General features: G+C 45.7%; 1 protein-coding gene across 3 annotated transcripts in view; it reads right to left on the reverse strand.

Moving 5' to 3' along the window:
• fhip2b (FHF complex subunit HOOK interacting protein 2B) overlaps positions 1-11,144 on the reverse strand; it is a 21,559-nt gene extending 10,415 nt beyond the window's left edge. The window contains exons 1-10 of one of the 3 annotated variants that reach the window (XM_076730278.1): positions 10,947-11,144; positions 8,505-8,583; positions 8,316-8,401; positions 7,564-7,647; positions 7,369-7,473; positions 7,137-7,265; positions 4,231-4,404; positions 3,401-3,600; positions 2,663-2,780; positions 2,414-2,490 (exon numbers count right to left, since the gene is read on the reverse strand). In XM_076730278.1, the coding sequence (XP_076586393.1) occupies positions 2,414-2,490; positions 2,663-2,780; positions 3,401-3,600; positions 4,231-4,404; positions 7,137-7,265; positions 7,369-7,473; positions 7,564-7,647; positions 8,316-8,401; positions 8,505-8,583; positions 10,947-10,997 (1,103 nt within the window). In that variant the 5' untranslated portion in view covers positions 10,998-11,144. The remainder of the gene's footprint in view (positions 1-2,413; positions 2,491-2,662; positions 2,781-3,400; positions 3,601-4,230; positions 4,405-7,136; positions 7,266-7,368; positions 7,474-7,563; positions 7,648-8,315; positions 8,402-8,504; positions 8,584-10,946) is intronic. The other 2 variants (XM_076730279.1, XM_076730280.1) reach the window with 2 other exon arrangements.
• Between the last annotated feature and the right edge of the window lie 1,356 nt (positions 11,145-12,500).

Consider the following 12,500-nt stretch of genomic DNA (forward strand, 5'->3'; position numbering starts at 1 on the left):
ATGGTCAAACACATGATCACAATAAACGAACGTAGTCTCACTCAAGCTACACCCCACCCATTACAGACTGTTGGAGTAACTTTGGAGTATCGCTGGAGTATCGTTGGAGTAATGTTGGAATAATTTTGGAGTATCGCTGGAGTATCGTTGGAGTAACGTTGGAGTATCGCTGGAGTATCGTTGGAGTAACGTTGGAATAACTTTGGAGTATCATTGGAGTGTCGCTGGAGTATCGTTGGAGTATCGTTGGAGTATCGCTGGAGTAGCGTTGGAGTAACGTTGGAGTAATGTTGGAATAATTTTGGAGTATCGTTGGAGTGTCGCTGGAGTATCGTTGGAGTATCGTTGGAGTATCGCTGGAGTATCGTTGGAGTAACGTTGGAATATCACTGGAGTATCGTTGGAGTAACGTTGGAATAACTTTGGAGTATCATTGGAGTGTCGCTGGAGTATCGTTGGAGTATCGTTGGAGTATCACTGGAGTATCGTTGGAGTAACGTTGGAATAACTTTGGAGTATCATTGGAGTGTCGCTGGAGTATCGTTGGAGTAACGTTGGAGTATCACTGGAGTATCGTTGGAGTAACGTTGGAGTATCACTGGAGTATCGTTGGAGTAACGTTGGAGTATCGCTGGAGTATCGTTGGAGTAACGTTGGAGTATCACTGGAGTATCGTTGGAGTAACGTTGGAATAACTTTGGAGTATCATTGGAGTGTCGCTGGAGTATCGTTGAAGTGACGTTGGAATAACTTTGGAGTATCGTTGGAGTAACGTTGGAGTATCATTGGAGTAAAGTTGGAAGAACTTTGGAGTATCGTGGGATTAACTTTGGAGTATCGGAGTAACATTGGAATAACTTTGGAGTATCGTTGGAGTAACTTTGGAGTATCATTGGAGTAACGTTGGAGTATCATTGGAGTAACGTTGGAAGAACTTTGGAGTATCATTGGAGTAACGTTGGAGTATCATTGGAGTATTGTTGGAGTAACTTTGGAGTATCGTTGGAGTAACGGAGTAACGTTGGAGTATCGTTGGAGTATCGTTGGAGTAACTTTGGAGTATCATTGGAGTAACGTTGGAGTAACGGAGTATCGTTAGAGTAACGTTGGAATAACTTTGGAGTATCGTTGTAGTATTGCTGGAGTAACGTTGGAGTAACTTTGGAGCATCGTTGGTTGTTTTCTTTCCATTTCCAGTAATCTAAGAATCACTTGGCGATGACGACCGCGAGGTCCACAGCGCACGTTTCTTCTGACACATCTTCTTACAGTTTTTCTCAGTGGCTTCGGTTCATTTCTCAGATCAGAATTACAATTCTCAAAACTACTTGTTCAGTCTTCACATCATCGTGTCACCTGTGCACATCAAAAAGCAGTTCCTCACCTCTTTGAACAAGTTCTAAATGCTTTGGTACATCCATCAAATGATTATGTACAGTCCTCTGCTGTTTCCTACATTATCAATTATGTCGTGTTGATCAAAATGGATTATAATGGGTCTCTGTTGAATAGTCCCACCCCCACAACATTTAGGCATTAGTTCATGGCAAGTCTTTACATGCAAAATGGTTGAACAAAGTGTCATCAAGCATATTTCTATTTCCATTAGACTTCTTTCTAAATCTGTCCTGAATTGGTAAATTGCTCCCAGGTGAATCTTGACTTTCTCTAATGAAGGGAAATGTGTGGAACGTCCGGAGGTGAAGGAAGACTGTCTGTGATTCCTACAGCTCTGCATGTACAGTTTTCCCTCAGGAGACTGTCCTCTGTCCACATTTCTACTTCTGGTTTTTTGTTTGTCTCTTTGTGCTGTGCAGTGCTGTCTTTTCCTTCCTGTATCACAATGACATGGTCTGTCAACAAGTTACAGTACAAACAGTAAAAGTGTAAATGTGAATCCCACACACACTAAAGTGTAACTCACAATTTCAAATAGCTGCCATCCAAACTTTAGCCATAGTTACATCAGAACGTCCCTCCAGAGGACACTGTTATACTGACAACATGACCAAGCAGTTTGACTGTCTTATCCGTCCACACTGACACAAGGACTTGTCCTTCTGATGGCGCTGACATGTTCACTGACACAGATATTTACTTCTGAGAGATGAACTAAGGATTTTGAGCAGGTAACTGCCTTTTGCAGGTAATCCAGGTGTTTTGCTATTTGTACGAATTGTTTTGAGAAATGCACTTCCTGTTTTGCAAATGTCGAGGACGATTTGAGAAATGTGCCAAAGCCACTGAGAAAAACTGTAATGCACATCAAGAATGAATCACGCGACTATCCTATTGTTATTATTATTATTGTTGTTGTTGTTGTTGTTGTTGTTATAATTATTATTATTATTGTTATCATTCTTCTTCTTCTTCTTCTTATTATTAGCCATACGGGGCTGATGTGGAGACTCACGTGTGCTGCAGTTGAGGCTGAACGACATCCAGCAACCACAGCTGATGAACACTCTGAGCTAGCTTCACTGCTAACACCTGCAAACACACACACACGCACACACACACACACACACACACACACACACTCGTGCGCACGCACACACACAGTCAACAGCCTATTAACAGTAGTGAGAGCAATTGTAGTATCAGCAGTACTGTGAGCAGTATTCTCAGTCGTGTGCAGGTCTGTGTGTGTTTGTGTGTGTACCTCAGGTGCTTCTCTCATCAGGTGATCCAAAAAGTCGAACCAGGAGAAGAAGTTGGTCATGTGATCAGACGAAGGAGGCTCTAACCTGAGATCAGAGCTGCAGTGCGAGAACTGAGAACTGAAAACAGAGAGAAGTACTGCAGTACTACTATCAGTACACAATCGGTACCACTGCACACGCTCCGCTGGCTGTCACATGGCAGGAAACAGAAACACCTGAAGACCGACTGATTTGATTTATGGACTATGAGACGCAGAGAAAACAAAGACCAACATGTCTGACTGACATCACAGCTGGAAGCTCTCAGCCGCCGGCTCATCGTTAAGAAACCACAGAGGCCCCACAACGCAGCCCTGAGGCCCCACAACGCAGCCCTGAGGCCCCACAACGCAGCCCTGAGGCCCCACAACGCAGCCCTGAGGCCCCCCACGTGGCATTCTTCATTGATTCATTCAGACGTTAATCATTAGGTCCAGCACTGAGTTAACTTCATTAACCATGATGATGAGCGCTGCGATGGTAAGCTCATGTTTCAGACACAACACACCAACAGTAACACCTTTACTGACAGGACACGAGCACACACAGCGCTGTGTGTCAGCATTCACAAACATGAAGTCGGTACGTCACTGTGGATCCAGAGTTCTTCAACAGCGAACTTCTGTGTGTTCTGCATTGTGTCTTCAAGTCTGAGGACGTGTGGGCTGTGTCTCAGTGTGCATGCAGCATGTGCTCACCTCCACGGCGTATGAGGCCAGCTCTGAACCTCTCCAGGATCCAGACCGTCCACAGGCAGCAGGGTGTGAAGCTCCTGCAGCCTCCCGGCAAGCAGCTCTCCCAGCCGGGCGTGACCGCACAGGATCTCGGCTGAATGTCCAGACCGGAGCGACGACAGCAGCAGGAGGCTCTCAAAGGCCTTCAGACTCGCCGAAGGTCTCTGTGGAGACACAGAGCAGACCGTGATGAGACCTCATGACCGCTCATGACAGGCGGACGACCTACATGACGACCGCACGACGACATTTCCTAACGATTCTCAGTGAATGAAGAGATCTGACACATAAGAGTCAGATTCACCAGTTAACAAACACTACAACTGCCTCTTACAGTCACATCAAAACAAACATCAGCCAGCAGCTCGCCACAAAAACCACAAGAAGAAAAACCTGGGACATTGTGAAACTACAAACCAAACCGGTTCAACCGCACGACGGCCGCACGACAACCACATGACGGCCGCACGACAACCACACAACAACCGCACGACAGCTGCACGACGGCCGCATGACAACCGCACGACAACCTGATTGCTGTTGTTTTCTTCTCATCCTTCTTCTTTATTGTATTCATTCCATGTTTATGTGTTTGATTAACCTGCTGCAACAAAAGAATTTCTCAAACAGGGATCAGTAAAGTCTAAGTCTGAGGACTGCATGCATCTGTTAACTGACCTGCATCAGAACAGCAGACCGCCCGACGGCCGCGTCCCGTTCCAAGGCTGCCCGTCCCCGGGGGGTGACGTGGTTCTGTTTCAGCGTGTCGGTAAACTGTGAGCCAGTTAACTGACCTGACTTTTGGTGAGCTGCAGCAGAACTGACAGCAGGTCCGGCTCTGATTGGACGGGGCTGCAGGTAGGTGAATCTGGCAGTGGTGGCTCTGTCTGATTGGAGGCTTGCGTGCAGTGCTGTGATTGGGGAGAGGCGGGCGTCTTGGCTGCTGACTGGTCCTGAATCTGAAAACTCTGACAGTGACAGAAGGCTGCAGTCAGTTTCCAACAGGAAGTCCCAGAAACATTCACTTCCTGTCAGATCAGACTCTGATTTGAAGGTCACACATCGTGCAAGATAAACAATTTATGGTTTTTCAACTAAAAGGTCAACGACCACCACAACAACACAACAGCGAGACACCATGTCCATGCAGGTCATGTCCTGCAGCCAGGCGACTGTCATCGTCCACTCCATCTGAGGAAGTGATTACTGCGGAGTACGCTATTCTTTTAGATTTTTATCCAGTGTTGATGATGGAGTAACAATCCGCATGGCTTGTATTCACTGGAGCTAGGGCTGGATATGCATCACGATATAACTCTTTTATATCGGTTGATATCGATAATTATTGATATTTTTTATGACCTATTTAAAATAAGGACCAGGAGAAAAATACATTAAATCTAAACATGTTTATTTTAAATTTAACCTTCCTCTGATTATAATCCCCTCAGCTATCAAGACAGAAAGGAAAGGAAATGTCAACACAAGCATGGAAAACACTCACATAATAAATGTCAATAAAAGTCTAAAATCACAATGAACACTCAACAATTATATCTTAACATTAAGGTGCAAAAATAAAGAATACGTAACAAATGCTTAATAAAGTCTAACAAAATAGTGCAAAGTATAAAAACATAGAGAAACCTGAGAACTTTTTCCTGCAGGTTTAGTGACAGGACGTTGACAAGCTGATTCATCTTCTGGTGAATTAAGTGTTTTCAAATATGTGCAGTGTCTTATAAACATAGGAGAAATTAAAATAAACAGGTCGACTTTACATCCGTAACATAGAAAACAAATGGCAGTCTTTGAAGAGTACTTTCGGTCAGGTGTAACATTGAGGTCAAGCACGTGTAAGAGATTTTTAGGAGCTGTCTTCTCCACAGAGCTCAGCGGAGCACGTCTTTATCTATATGATACCACTGCCTCCGTTATGTCTTTGTGCCTTTTAGATGATTTGTCATAAGGCGCTGAAGCAGAGCACCTCTGCATGGCGGTCTGCTGCTTGTGCGGTGGTGCTGCGGTAGAAGATGTTATTGGACGTTAGCGAATACGGCTGCGCTCCGAAGGGTGAGCGCGGCTAAGGTGGTTAAACAGTTTGTGGTATGAACCGGTCTTGGTGGGGACGACGGTCTTGCATACTTGACAGACCACATTGGTCTGACTACGGTCCGACTTACAAAATCCAAAAAACTGCCACACTGACGAGCTGACTTTCCCTGTTTTATCAACAATTTCTTTGCTCGCTGCAGCGCTCGCTTTCTATTTCTCATCTCGCTCCTCGCGAAGAATCAAACACGAGACAACATGATGGCGCAACCGAACATGATACTGTTACATGATTGGCTGCTGTCAGTGATCACTCCCTACGTTGCTCGGTTACCAGAGAGCGAGTGTCTTTGTTCATGCAACCAACCTTGCTTCCCAACTTCTGGTTTCTTCCGACAAAGAAAAAAAATTATCGAATGTTTTATTGAACGCATTTTTTATTGATATTGATTACGTGTCTATCGCGAGACATATGGTTATGGTTTTATCGCCCAGCCCTAACTGGAGCAGCTGGAACTCCTGCTGGTCTGAACCGTCCATTGTCTCAGGGGAGACTGAAGGTGGTTTCGCTGCAGACTTCAGCTTCGCTGTGAACTCAGCGCTGACAGTTTGTTCACTGCGCTGCATCATCTGTGCTTCTTCCTTCACATCAACATGAATCCCCAGCAGAGGAGACGAGTGTGTTCAGGAAGTCATCACTCAGCTTGTTTCAGCATTCAACAGCTGGACTAGCTTGTTAGTTAGCATTAGCTCGCTCTCTTAATGGAGGACTGAGCCTTTCAGCCTGTGTAAACGCTACGACTCCTCGTGGAGCCACTTTGAGAGAAAACTCTTTTCTTCTGCTGGAGTTCACTTTGACGTTTGTTTGTATGACGCAGCTGCTTGATGTCTGCTGTTTTTCTGGATGTCTCACAGTCACCGACTTCATTACTGACGACCAATGAGAGCTGCTGCCTTCTGTTTCTTCTGATGAGTGGTAGTGGTTCGTTACCTCCATCTGCTGGACTGTCACAGCTTCACAATGTCCATCCAAAGAGATCCCATTGACACCATCCATTCTACAAACCAGGACCATCAGCTGCCGTCTGATAGGCCAAGCCGCCCGCTCACTGTCATCATTCAGGCTCAGGCTGATGAAAGTCACCACTGACCAAACGAGATTTACTCTGACGACACAATAAAACCTCAGAGAGCAAAATCTGACAAATCAAATCTGAATCTCTGCAGTTAAACAAAAAGGTTCTATGAAACATCATGCTGTGGATCCAACATCTAACATATGGCACAGCCAGGTGTTTCCCATCATGCACTGGGGTTTTGCAGTGGGTGGACAGCAAGTGCAAGGCAGAGGGCCGCCCACCTGATCCTGGTTCTGCTTCCCTTTAAAAGGACGTTTGTCCTCACTGCTGTCTCCAGCTGTCCGCTCACGGGGGAATTGGTGGGTCTCTGTACACTAAGAGTCCGTGTCAGCGGTGACCGAAATAACACTGAATCGAATCAAATCTACCCAGCATGCATTGTGCAGACAGTGAAGCTAATTAGTTGGCTGAAGTTGGGGAGTCAGACGCTGGTCTGAGAGCTGTTTGGAGTCAGCTGACAGTCAGGCTGGAGTGCTTCAGTTTGTAATGTTAGCGCAGCCGTCGCTTACCTCGCTTACCACCAACACGTATCTGAGCGTGTGCGGATCCTGTTTGACTCTGGAGCAGACGGCCAATAAAAACTCAGCTTCCTCCTTCTCAGTGTGGGAACCAGGAAGTGCACAGAGACGAATCAGCTTCTGGGGGCAGGACAGAGGTGATGTGAGACAGTGACATCATCAGCACGGTCACTGCTCATAAAGGTGTCAACCTGACTACCAGAGGCAGGTGTGAAGCGTTTACCTGAACAGGTCTGTGGACACTGACCAGCTGCAGGAGAGGCTTCTGCATCTGAGACAACAACTTAGAGAAGAACAGCAAGACCTGCTGAACCATCCCTGGAGGATACTGAGAGGGAGAAGACGAGGAGGACACTGACACACGGAGCGTAACATGAAGAGCGTGGAGTGATGCTCAGTCAGAAAAGGTGATCGTTACCTGAGCCTTTCCCAGAGTGCACAGCGTCTCCAACAGCTTGTGCTGCAGCAGATACTCAGTGCATGGTCCCGTCTCACCCGCAGCCTGTCCATGAGACGCCAACAGACACGTCAGCGGTGTCCTCCCACTCCCTTTGATCTGTGCCCTTTCTTTAATCAGCTGCTCTGAATATTGATTTCTTCTGTGTCCAGTGTTTCTAAAATGTGTCCAGACACTTTACACACGTGACGCTTTCAAACACTAACATGACGTTTGAGGAAAACGTTCATCACACGCTAACAGGAAGTGATCACCTGCTGATCCTCTCTGACACAAAGTCACCTGAAAACGGCGCAAAGTCAATATATTTAATGTCTGAGCTGATCAGCTTCATTGATTTCTTCGCTGATTATAAATATATATATATATATATATATATATATATACACTGTATACATGGAGGAACATCACTGCTGATTGGACCACACCTGAGCAGAACAGGAAGCATCTTCAAAATGTGGATGCAGTGTGTGTGTGTATTTATACACACACTGAGGTGTATTTTTACTCACAGAGGTGTATTTATACTCACACTGTGTATTTATACACACACTGAGGCGTATTTATACACACACTGAGGTGTATTTATACTCACACTGTGTATTTATACACACACAGAGGTGCATTTATACTCACACTGAGGTGTATTTATACTCTGTACGGAGGATGAGGATGAGGTGAGGGAGCGATGAAGACCTGAACGTGTGAGTTACCTGCTGTTTCTCCTCGTACACCAGGATGTCCAGCATCTGTCTGAGATGCCAGGGGATGTCTGTCTGTCTGACCGGACGACTGTCATCTACACACACACACACACACACACACACACACACACATATGGCTCTGGTTGGCTGATCAGGCAGTGACAGGTAAGAGTGTGACTGCAGATCAAAGCTCCTCACCTGTCGTCTCGATGTAATAATTAGTTATAGATTTCCAGTGATCCACAAACGAGTCCAACAGATCCACTGTGGGTTCCCTCTGACAGACAGACAGACAGAGAGAGAGAGAAAGAGAGACAGACAGAGACAGGGAGAGAGACAGACAGACAGACAGAGAGAAAGGGAGAAAGAGAGACAAAGAGACAGACAGACAGACAGACAGACAGACAGGGAGAAAGAGAGACGGAGACAGACAGACAGGGAGAGAGACAGAGACAGACAGAGAGACAGAGAGAGAGACAGACAGACAGATAGAAAGGGAGAAAGAGAGACATACAGAGAGAGAGAAAGAGAGACAAAGAGACAGACAGACAGACAGACAGACAGACAGGGAGAAAGAGAGACGGAGACAGACAGACAGGGAGAGAGACAGAGACAGACAGAGAGACAAAGAGACAGACAGACAGACAGACAGGGAGAAAGAGAGACGGAGACAGACAGACAGGGACAGGGAGAGAGACAGAGACAGACAGAGAGACAGAGAGAGAGACACACAGACAGATAGACAGACAGACAGAGACAGACAGACAGATAGACAGAGAGAGAGACACACAGACAGATAGACAGACAGACAGAGACAGACAGACAGACAGACAGATAGACAGACAGACAGAGACACACAGACAGATAGACAGACACACAGACAGAGACAGACAGACAGACAGATAGACAGACAGACAGAGACACACAGACAGATAGACAGACACACAGACAGAGACAGACAGACAGACACACAGACAGACAGACAGAGACACACAGACAGATAGACAGACACACAGACAGAGACAGACAGACAGACACACAGACAGATAGACAGACAGATAGAGACACACAGACAGATAGACAGACACACAGACAGAGACAGACAGACAGACAGACAGACAGATAGACAGACAGACAGAGACAGACAGACAGGTTGGAGATGAATTAATTTGTGAACTGTAAACAGAAACAGTGAACCGTAAGGTTTGGTTGTTGTCACTTTGGGATGTAGTGTTGTCTCGTTCGCGAACGATTCGTTTAAAAGAACGAATCTTTTAAGTGAACGTACTGAACCGGATCACTTCCTCAAGTGGTTCGTTCGTTTCTCAGTTCAGTTGAACTGTCAACTGCCAGAAATACGCCACATTCAGTCACGTTTCCACTTCATTATGGCGTAAAAAACGCAGTTTTTTCAGATTTTACGCCGTTTTTTACGCCGTAATGAAGTTGAAACGCGACTGAATGTGGCGTATTTCTGGCAGGAACGGCTTGCCATATGAATCACTCAGTGAACTACACTCTCCTGAACCATTTTCCTCTGAGGGATACACTTTCATGGCGACCGTTGTTCCCCGTTGTTTTAACAGATTTAGTTTCCAGATAAACAAACGCTGGCAGTAATGAGGAGCGACGGAGGGCGATAGGGGTGTGTTGTGTTCAAGTGTACCTCGGAGAAAACTAACTTTTTTTTAAACTCTGCTAAATTTGCCACCGCAACAACAGTACAGTAGGACACAGCATGTAACAAATAGTGTATAAAACCCGCAGTTTGAGAAAACGCGTGACTGTCTGATCATCTCACAATTTGCGAGGGAACGGTGCATATTCAGTGTGAATCCTTCACTGAATGTACTGTGGGGGATACGTTCAGTGAACGGATCACTCACTGAGCCCAATTTGCCGAGTAGACCAGTTAAATAGCATACCATAGGACAGGACACTTAAAACATCATGATTTATAATATAGTTATATATAGTTTTATATTTACAAATGTGTTTGTCAAAGCAACACAGTCACAACACTCTCGTCTCCCGGTCCTGGAAGCTGTGAACTGAACTGAAACCTGAACCGTTCAGCCGTATATCAGTTCAGGAGTCGCAGGCTCCTCCTGCCAAACACTGAATGATTCGGTGATTCAGTGAACGAATCTTTTGAACGAATCTTTCTAGTGAACTGATTCTAGTGATTCAGCACATCTAAAAGAACTGGCGTGCCCATCACTATTGGGATGTATAAATAAGGTTGACTCGACATTTCATTTGCCGAACGAAATGACGGCATTTGATTTCTGATTCTGTTTGACAGAGTTCATATAAAAATCAGGACAAACGCAGACACAGACAGGTCTCTGCCAGTCTTCAGACTCCACACCTGAGCACGTCGTCACAGGTAAACAGGAAAAGGAACCAGGCTAACTGTAGCTGTTAGCTTCACGGTCACGTTACTCTCATTAACTAAAGTGAAGTTTACTGAGTGCATGTTTAGTGTCAGTGTTAATCAGTCCATCGGTGTCCTCAGAGACAGACAGGTGGACAGAGAGACAGACAGACGGTCTATTGTCACGTTCTTAAGCTCGCTGTAACTTTTTAACTGAGCTAAAACAAGCTAAAGGTGCTAACGTTAATTAGCTACTAGCTCACCGTCTCCAGTGCGTGCAGCAGCATGCTGGTTAGCTTATTGAACGTCTCCATTCTCCCGCCAAAACAGAGCGACACCGACTGTCCGTTAACCCGGTTTCCTACCGGCTGTTTGCCGGTTTACCGCGACATGTTGACAACTTCACTGACAGCTGATCACTCTGCGTCAAGCTAAAAAGACAACTTCCGGGACAACGTTTCAAAATAAAACAAGTTTCAAAATAAGAGCTCGTTAATGGGGAGGCGCAGTGAAGGAAATCACCCAAATCCAGAGCTTTTGTTTTTTATGAGGATTTCTTCTGAACAACATGAAGTTCATTAAAAACATTATCTCATTGGATTGTGTTTTATCTTCAAAAGTTTGTAGGCCTCAAATGAAAGATATGAAACGATAATAATGAATAATGAATTCTTTCACCCTTTTCAACTTAATCGAGAGCATCCTGACCACCTGCGTCTCAGTCTGGTACGGCAGCTGCACAGCCTCTGAGCAGCAGAAGGCCCTGCAGCGGGTGGTGAAAACTGCCCAGTATGTCACTGGTGCCCAGCTGACTGCCATTGAGGACCTTCAGTGCAAGCGATGTCCAAGAAGGGCAGGCAGCACCAGCAGAGACAGCTCCCACCCCAACCATGGACTGTTTGCCCCCCTCCCATCTGGCAGGAGGTTCAGGAGCCTGTTGTCACTTGTTTACGTACCGTGTTGCACATGTTTTTATGGTTCCATAGAAATGACTGTTTTTGGATATTATGACTATGACTGGTTAAATGCTTACTGCATTTCGTTGCCTCTGTGTTGCTCTCTGACGATGACAATAAAGTTGAATCTAATCTTTTCACACTGAAGAAGACCATGAAGAAAGGCCTGCTGAACTGAGCCTGGGGGCAGTCGGTCTGGTCAGACCTGTTTCAGGTTTTATTCGCGGTGTTTTCTTCATCAGTTACTAATAACTGGTGTGTCATTGGAACAGCAGAATGATCCTTTAGTTGTGGTCAGTTGTAGTTTGCATGTTCACAGCAGCAGAGATCGCTCGTTAGTGATGGGGATTCCAGCTCTTTTCAGAGCGCCGGTTCTCACGGCTCGGCTCTCATAAAAGAGTCGGCTCTTTTGGCTCCCAAGTGGCTCTTCAGGTTTTTTGTTGCTTTATTTATTTATTACCAAAATAATGTAAAATTTTATGTAAAATTAATTACTAATGTGCAAAACATAGTTTATATCAAATTTTACTGCATTTCCTGCGGCCTCTCATTTTCTCACCTTTCCAGCATTTTGTCTGTCGCAGCTCTGTGTGTGTGTGTGTGTGTGTGTGTGTGTGTGTGTGTGTGTGTGTGTGTGCGCGCTGTGTCTGTACCCCCCGCTCCTCCCCCTCCTGCTCAGTGCGTACACACAGAAGCCACCACACATCATGTCGTTGACCAATCACCTGCAGCTTGAATGGAAAAAAAGTCGAGAAAAAACAAAAAAAACCCCAAAACGGCTCCTACTCCGGCTCCCAGGCAGGAGCCGGCTCTAAGAGCCGGTTCGTTCACGACCGACACATCACTATCGCTCGTTAAAGA

Source organism: Chaetodon auriga, chromosome 5 (assembly GCF_051107435.1).
Source record: "Chaetodon auriga isolate fChaAug3 chromosome 5, fChaAug3.hap1, whole genome shotgun sequence".
In the NCBI taxonomy this organism is placed as follows: Eukaryota; Metazoa; Chordata; class Actinopteri; order Chaetodontiformes; family Chaetodontidae; genus Chaetodon; species Chaetodon auriga.